The 8,917-nt window shown below is 42.2% G+C and overlaps 1 protein-coding gene across 3 annotated transcripts in view; it reads right to left on the bottom strand.

Annotated features, from left to right (window-relative positions):
• Positions 1-773: 773 nt before the first annotated feature.
• coro2aa (coronin 2Aa) overlaps positions 774-8,917 on the bottom strand; it is a 33,145-nt gene continuing 25,001 nt past the window's right edge. For 2 of the 3 annotated variants that reach the window (XM_056586251.1, XM_056586252.1), the window contains exons 6-12: positions 7,960-8,076; positions 7,045-7,149; positions 6,853-6,949; positions 5,471-5,583; positions 4,865-4,955; positions 3,944-4,194; positions 774-3,351 (exon numbers count right to left, since the gene is read on the bottom strand). In XM_056586251.1, the coding sequence (XP_056442226.1) occupies positions 3,226-3,351; positions 3,944-4,194; positions 4,865-4,955; positions 5,471-5,583; positions 6,853-6,949; positions 7,045-7,149; positions 7,960-8,076 (900 nt within the window). In that variant the 3' untranslated portion in view covers positions 774-3,225. The remainder of the gene's footprint in view (positions 3,352-3,943; positions 4,195-4,864; positions 4,956-5,470; positions 5,584-6,852; positions 6,950-7,044; positions 7,150-7,959; positions 8,077-8,917) is intronic. The other variant, XM_056586253.1, reaches the window with a different exon arrangement.

Raw genomic sequence — 8,917 nt, 5'->3', positions numbered from 1 at the left:
CTTGAAAATGGGAGAAAGATTTAACAGGGAAAGCTGTTTAGAAAGTACAGCCCTATGAAGGGCCATACAGTCAGCTAGCTTCAAAAGATCCCTGTAACCTTTAGTACATTCCACAGAAAACAGGTCAGGCAAGCTAGGTTTGCAGAGATGAATAATTGTGTTCCATATGTTGAATGGCGTGAGGGGGGGGGGGAGCCTGTTCTCACCAACTAAACAAATATATAAATCATGTCGAATGCAAGGGTCTTTAAAATGGAGACATTTACCAAAGTGACACTAGAAAGATATACTTCAATTTACAAATATTTGTTGAGCTGGGCTTACATTTAATGAATCTGAATGTATTTGTTTAATGTTGTCGTGCATAACGACAAACAAGTCTATTGACAGAAATAATGATCAACTGCATCTTATTCTGCATCTGAGCCATGTTATATTTTGCAGAATAAGTCATATAGGGGTGTCAGTTGTTGTGTAACCAAAAGGTTGCTAGTTCGATCCCCGGCTCCTCCTATCTTGAGTGTTGTGTCTCTGAGCAAGACACTTAACCCTAACTGCCTCTGACGAGCAGGCTGTGTCAATGTGTATATTAACCAATGGAAGTCGCTTTTGATAAATGCGTCTTCTAAATGCCCTAATTGTAATCATTGATACAAATGATTCCCCGTGCTAATATAATACAGATAGGGCTACAAACTTAATCTAAAAGTTAAATAAGCAAAAAATTCTTAAACATATAAACTGTCTTGTTAAATTAAATTAATCACAGATTAAATGAGATGGAGGATATTTGTTTTTAATTAATTATTTGGTTAAACCAACATATCTAAATGTAACAATATCAGCTTGTGTTTAGAGTTAGTGTCGCTTTAAGAGGGCTTCTAAACCCATTCAGCAACATGCACAAATAGAAACCATAAAAATATCAAAAGGTTGCCCTATTCTCATTTTGGACCCCCATTTCATAATTCGATAGTGTGTTAATAAGACTGACCTAGTGCTAAAAGGGACTGGCCAAAAAAGAAGACATAGCAAAAGTAGTGAATAAACCATAATTATTTTTATCAAAACATCATCCTCCAAAAAAACGTTGACATAACGGGTTATGTTAAATAATTGATGACCAAATTTACTACAGTCCATTCATTTCGTCTTGGTTGTTTAATAATGGCAATAAGCAAATATGAAAAAACAAAACAAATCAACCATCAACAAAAGCCAATAGTTTGATAGGCAGTTACCAACAGCCTGGAATGTGAGCGGCAGTGGTCAGAAATCCAGTCCGGAATAGTGGCTATACCAGAAGCATCCTGACGGAGGTCAGAGATTAGAGAAACAACGATTTGTCCCAGGCGTGTTTGTTTAAGGAGGTGCCCTAATTGTAAATGTAAATGAGGTGCTGCGACAGTGTTTGTTTTACTAAAGGTTAATAAAGAGACATGGTGTCTTACAAATATAAGTAAGCAAATTCATTATTAGATAAGCCAGTGTGATGACGGGTGTACCATAAATACGGTTTTCAGGCATGGCCAATTCTACAATCTATTCTTCAACCATTTCATCAATTAATAAAAAGTAAAAATACACCGCAGAGCAACCTTTGATGAAGCAGGGACGATTCACTGGTTTTGGGTGGGCCAAGACAATTAGCAAGCAATTATCAGTGAGTACCAGAGTTATTTTAATGCATCTTAATCCTCCCCAGGGTCCAGAACCAATACACAGATAGCTAGCTAGCTACTGTAGCAAACGTACCTGGGTTGTAGTGCGTGATGACGCCGGAAGCTGGAGCACATGGGCTGTAGTTTAGTGCAGGAAACATTTTCATAAACATTTAAAAAGCAATTTGGACGAAAGGATAATAGCCAAAATGAAAAATTGTAATATATTTAAGCAAGATAATGGAAAGCATCGCTATATATTAAACTTTGTTTTATAAAAAGGTTATTAAAAACCATTTGCCCCAATTTAAAACACCAGATGTAAGACATTTGTCCAAATACACACCAATAAAAAAAAATATTGAAAGGAAAATATAATTATTCCTGCATTCCAGAGCATCCATATAAAGTTGTTAAATAAATCCTTGACATTAACACACTTGTATGTGAACAAATGTACTTCCCTGTCATTCATAAGGACAATGGCTTTAAAATGTCTTCACAGTGGCTGTACAACATCACAAACTGATATAAGATATGTTTACATAATATTGCATGCTGTTTTTTTTAATTTATTTTACACATTTGGCTTGGTTATTGGAGTTTGGATTTCCCTTTGTTTTTGTCAAAAAATAACAAAACATAATAAATAAAGCAATAAAAAATAACATTTCAACATGCCTTGATGTCATTAGGCTTTCAGGATGGTTGATGTAAAATCAAAGCATATCAAATGTTCCAATATATTCCACTAGTCGTTGATTTTCATTTAATTTGTCATTTAAATACATACTCTTCTTTATGCAGCGCTTGTGAAGCTTTGGAACAATAATTCCCTGGTTCCCCTCTGGACTCACTCTCCTCTCGCACACAGAAAACGTCTTTCATTAATGACATCAGACCTCAACTACCACACCTGCGTTCACACACAGTAGTTGAAATAGTAAGAGCATAAAAATATGTTCAGTGTTACCTTACATTCAAAACTGATGTCTCCTGCCATACCGGTGCCGGTGCGTCTTCCGCATATAACATATGCACAATCAAACCGTTTATCTAAGAGGCACATACGTCCAACCTTGGTCGATTTCTTATTGAAAGGTATTTTAAAAAACTAAAAGTTCCTGAAAGTTTGCATAGTGAGTCAATGTTAACAACGTGTGTGTGTGTGTGTGTGTGTGAGGGGCCAGTAGGTGGGTGTTGTCGGGGACGGGGTGGGGGAGACATACGGTAGGAGCGTACGTACATAGCAAACCTAGTTGTGCCTTTTGTGCAGCATTGTCTAAAGCTAATATTTGATAACATTTGTTTGAAAAAAATAATATCCCTGTAAACGCTTGCACGCACGCACACACTTAAACACACACACACAGAATCGATCAGGGTGTGGTATATTGATTGCTTTTGGTTGGATTTTGGCTTTGGATTAGGCTCCCTCATCTCAGAGGGCCAGGAGAGGGTAGTCAGTGGAGGCAGGAAAGAGCCGGCCCACAAGTTACGATGAATCAGTCCAACGTGAAGAATAGTCTGCGTCTGAGCGGGCCCCTGTTGGCTCTCATGGGCTTTAGGAGTGCAGGTTCTTGACGTTGTTGATCTCAAGCTCCAGCTGCATGATGCGGACGTCTCTCTGGTTCAGAAGCTCCCGCAGCCGGCGGATCTCCTCCTGTTGCTTGTGGAACTTCAGCCGCAGCTGTGGGGCACACACACGCACACGCATGCAAACAAACACACACGTGCACGTAAACAAACACACACACACACACACACACACACACACACACACACACAAAACATGCACACACTCATAGAAAAACACATACACACACACACACATAGATGAAGATGCAAACACATACACACACGCCCACACACACACACAAACATAAAAACACACATATATGCATGCAAACGCACGCACACACAGGCACACACACGCAAACACATTGTAACGCAAAGACAAACGCACAGTCACACACACATGCAAATGCCCGGACACACACACAGACGCATGCAAACGCACACTCACACACATTAACGCAAGGACAGACACACACACAGTAACACATACACATTCAAATGCACACACACAGATGCACACAAACGCACACACACACAAGCATATTAATAAAGAAAATCTATATGATCATACAATTGCCAGATACCATCATGCTGATAACCAAACCCAAACAAACTCCAACCAACGATGAAGAATTTAATATTCCAATCAAATCTCCACCGATTAGAATTCAGGTAGGCATCCACCAGTTTCACAGCTATTGTACCTCGTTCTCTGTCTTTGGGGGCGAACAAAGGGCCAGGTCCTGTCCGTTGCTCAATGGACTGCCGTCCTCTTGTCCCTTATCATTGCCACTGTCCTCTTTGGAGCCCTTGGTGCTGTCCAGCTGCCCCTGGATGTAGGAGAGCTGCAGGAGGCCCGGCCTGCTCTGGGACCTGCGGGTGTCCACGCCCTTGACTAGGCTCAGGTAGGAGTCTGCTACTTGACTCCCAGGCTTCAGGTTTACCAGCACTGGGTCTGGAGGTCGGATGCAAGATTAGGCAGGAAAATAGATGGGTGGGAGGGGCATAAAGGCATAATACAATAAAATTGGGACGGTGTTGACTTCTACCCAAAAGGTTAAAAGTTGCGAAGAAATACACTAACGGAATAAGCTTGCTAGTTTGCCAGTTTAGGAAGCCCGATATAAAGATCTAGCCTATGGAATATGAGCTACTGTTTAAAAGTCACCTAGCTGATACAGAGACTGTTTAGAGCTCCATTTAATATGCAATTAAACAACCTTTCCGCCAGTGTACGTGAGACTGTCTGAAGGGGGGAAGGGGGCTGAAAGTGCTAACATTGACTAATAAAGTTTATTCATATCTCTAATAAAAGTTTTAATCTTGAAGCCAGATGATTGTCACAATGAATAGCATGCCCCTGGTATAGCATTGCCATTTTCCCAATTCCCCCTTTTCATGATTTACAACAAAAGAAGAATGGTAAAGTGTAGAAGTACTCCTGGCTGTTTGAGCCTTCCGTTCATCTCTATAGCTGCGCTCCACAAGAGCCACGGTACTTATGTTATGTTTCTGAATGCCAGGTCAGAAGAAGTATGGCTTGACTTATTCGATTGATTGAAAAATTATGAATCTATTTGAGTGCTGCGCACAAACACAGACACACATACATGCACGGTGTTTACCTCTTTTGACACCGTCGATCCACTCCTGTGAGGTCATGGCTGGGATGTTACCGGGGGTCATGGGATATATGTCTTCTTGGTAGGACTCCGACTGCAAAGCACAGTCGCCAAACCATGAAACATACATAATGGTTTCTGGGGGAGACTATTATTCAATATTCTTGCAGATGCTTTTATCCAAAGCAATGTGCAGTGAGGTAGGGAGCAGGTAGGGGTTTAAGCCTAACTTAAATGCGAGAGCAGGCATGTTATATTATAATTATATAATCACCATCCATAACCCGCACATTTCCTACATTGATTTGCTGCGTGCTGTGCGCCTATAAAAGGTCCCGCAGTGAAGTTACGGCAAAGCATAGCCCTGCTTGAACTGCATGCAAACTTCCCCAACCGATCATCACGGTGACTTAAAATTCCACTTTAGGTAGCTCGCTCAAAGTAGACCTGCAGATGGACTGTAGGCATTATGGTGTGTGTGTGTGTGTGCTAGTGTGTGTGCTAGTGTGTGTGCGTGTGTGTGTGTGTGTGTGTGTGTGTGTGTGTGTGTGTGTGTGTGTGTGTGTGTGTGTGTGTGTGTGTGTGTGTGTGTGTGTGTGGTTCTCCCACCCTGCGGGGTACAATCATGGAGACTGGTTCGATGAGGCTCTTGGTGGTCACCAGCTTGTAGAAGCGGAAGACCTCGCACGAGGTGACGTCCAGCCCCCTCTTGGGCATCACGCCTGGGGGAGGGGGACAAGCAGCAGGAGGGGGGTTATGGAGGAACACACCAGGAGCTTCCTCTTTGGCGGTCAGTAGACATGTTTTAGGCTTGGCATCGGGGGGTTTAAAGATACTGTGGTGTGTTTACATCGAGAGCATGTTTCAGTCGTACAAACCTTTTGAATAGGTAATGTGTTACCTAATCAACCCCTATTGCTACTTCTTACTAATAATTAGTGCTTTGAACAGATGCTTCATTGAAAGTGATTTACAGGCATTTCAGATACATGTTATGAAGGAGCAGGTAGGGGTTAGGCCAGCATACAGTTAGGCCTCAGAGATCAGGGATCGACCCCAAAACCTGGGATTCAAAGCTGACACAATCTTTGGTTACCCTTCTCTGCTGCCATCATGTCCCAGCCAGCACTTCCCCTTGTGATATAACAGGTTTCATTTGTCATGCACAGTATGGTATTCAAAGTGGTTTGTCAACTGACTATGATTTAAAGCCCTCTCTTATAGTGTAAGCCTTGGCCCTATTGACTGGCTAAAGTATTATTATTTAGAAATGGGATTTTACTGTATTAATGAAATGTTGATAAATATAGTAAGAACATTTAAATCCTTCTGTATGGCTCAAATAGATTTATTTCTTATTAAAATGTAGGGTCTAGGTAATAAATTGTAAATCATTCTTAGTCTTGACTTCAACCATTGTGTGTATACTCAATGCCAGTATACCGTATGCCTCTTTCAACATAGCCACAGTTGTTATATGTGACCGATGTGCGGTTGGTTTCGTGTATTCGTAGTGCTTGTTGTCAGCCTCTTTTGGATATTCAAATACCGCAGGTATATTTGCATGTGAAGGTCTCTAGTAGATTCAAAAGCATAACCCACATAGATCAGATTTATGATGACAACCTTAATCCATAGTATACTATAATATCAGACCACAGGCATACAGAATTGAATATATGAACGCTTCCATTGTTGTAGTTCTCTGGAATGTTCTCTTGAACTGCCAGCCAGAGGAACTGAGGGCATCACGATCTGTCAATATTAATATAACAAAATCTTGAAACAGACCTCTTTAGTGAAGCTTACTTCTAATCCACTAATCATGTGGTATGTGGTCTAAATATTATTGATTATTTTATGTTGATTGAACTTATTATTCTAGTTCAGCTGTTACCTTCGTCCACCACGGTTGTACTGCTGTATTTAGAGGTGCTTTCTAAACAGGGTATGCGTGACCCAGATGTACAGGGCGTAGCATGGGGCCTTACCCATTCCTTTCTGAGGCAGTAGCGAGCGGTAGTCCGTGAGATAGTGCAGGTAGGGCTTCTCCGCGCTGATCTCATAGTACCGGAAGCTTGCGTCGCCCTGGGACACAGGGCACGGCGACATGCATTAACACCCGCTGTGGATCGCCGCTCCGTGATCATTTTATAATGACGGCCGGGGTGTGTGAGACCCACCTTGCCCACGACGTACAGCATGTGCGTGTCGGGGTCGTAGAAGGGGAACAGGATCCCCGACCCGCCGTCCAGGTCCTCTTGTAGCAGAGGCACAGAGAGGTCGTCCTGCGCCAGAACAAGCACACGTGCACGTGCACGCGCACGCGCACACACACACACGCACACGCACACACACACACACACACACACACACACACACACACACACACACATATATGTGCCCGCATACACACACAGACACGCAGACACACACACACACACACAGTTGCATGCACACACAGTTGCACGGACACACACACAGACACACACATGCACGTGAACAGTCAATGGCTGTTGTTGTGAATACCAGTCCACCATTAATGCATCAACATCATCGCTAGAGCAGGGCTCTATCACTAATCCCTGCTGACATAATCCTCAACCCACTTGTCCGCATCGAAATGCAACACAGGACATTTCAAAGACCCACTAGTTCACGTATCTAATGTATCTACTAAGAAGGTCACCGCAACACGTCATTTAAACACAACATAATTCTTTAATATCAAATGACGTTGGTCCCCACTTGTGTATATCTTGCTGTCAAATTCGAAACTGCGTCAGCCAATTCGTCCACCAGATGGCATAGTTTCACCAATTCAAGAGAATCATCTTCATTCGACAAATCCTTTTTATAGTTTTCTTCCCATCTATAATTTCTCAACCACATGTCCCGCTGAGGGCTTCTAGTTAATCTTTCGTTCACAATACTAGCTAGCGGTGCTAACTACATATTCCTTCTTCTAACACTTCTAACGGCATAGTTTTAGTTAAACGAGTCGTTCTGGTGAACAACTAACAGTCTTCCGCTGTTGTCCAGCAGCATAGCCGTGTGTCTTGAAGTGGTGGAGGTCTGTCCTGCATGGGCAGTCCTACCTGCTTCCACAGAGCTATCTGTCGGACGTTCCAGATCGAGGTTCCTGTGGTCAGGATCATCTTCAGGTTGCCCAGGATCAGCACCTTGGCAGCTCTGTGGACCTTGGTCTTGGACTCCTACGGACAAAAGTAATGTGTCAATGTTGTTCACTGAAGATGTTGTGCACTGAGGATAGGTTTTTCATTGTAGTTTTGTCGTGTTTGTTGCTTTCAATTTATACCTATTTTTATTTAACTAGTGTCCTTGTCTTGTTGCTGTGCCAACCACATTTCCCACCCGGGATCAATAAAGTGTGACCTCCCTTAAGTGTCAATTAAACTTTATAGCATAAGATGTTATTTGGTTGACCCTTTTATGCAAAGTGTCTTGTGAGTGTTTCCACTCTTAGCATGGGTTGCCCTATTTGGAATCCAAGCCCTGACCCTGGAAGTGTTAACACCTTGCTCTACCAGTGAAGCGGGGTGGGACCACTTAGGCCATGTCCACACCTATGAAAACGATATTTTTTTATCTTTAGTCACTCAAAAGCGTGCTGAAACAATGCTTCTACCGTACGATCAATCTGAAATCCTCAATGATCGGCCTGTTACAACATCCAGGATGCTTCAGGGTAAAAATAGACAACAGAAAACCAGGCAGTTTTTCTTTTGTGTCAAGCAGTCTCCTTTGGTATCAAATGATTGTTGGTCTATTTTTATCTGGAATCTAAATCTGATACCAGTACTGTGTCTATCCAATATTGTTAATGATCTCTGGAAAACACAGTGTGCCTAACATTTCAGTGCCAACATGTTCAAACTATTAAGGTGAACTGTTGACAAATAAATAAACCATCAAAACGTTATGCTAAACCGTCTTGGTCGCGCCGGTCTGTCTACCACCAAGTTAGGCTTTTAGAGAAAGAGCCATAGCTCCTGCTGTCGTGAGTTATTAAACACTGTTCTCAGGTCAGTAGAG

This window comes from Gadus chalcogrammus, chromosome 3, assembly GCF_026213295.1.
Source record: "Gadus chalcogrammus isolate NIFS_2021 chromosome 3, NIFS_Gcha_1.0, whole genome shotgun sequence".
Lineage (NCBI taxonomy): Eukaryota > Metazoa > Chordata > Actinopteri > Gadiformes > Gadidae > Gadus > Gadus chalcogrammus.
This window is presented reverse-complemented; position numbering and strand designations above follow the sequence as displayed.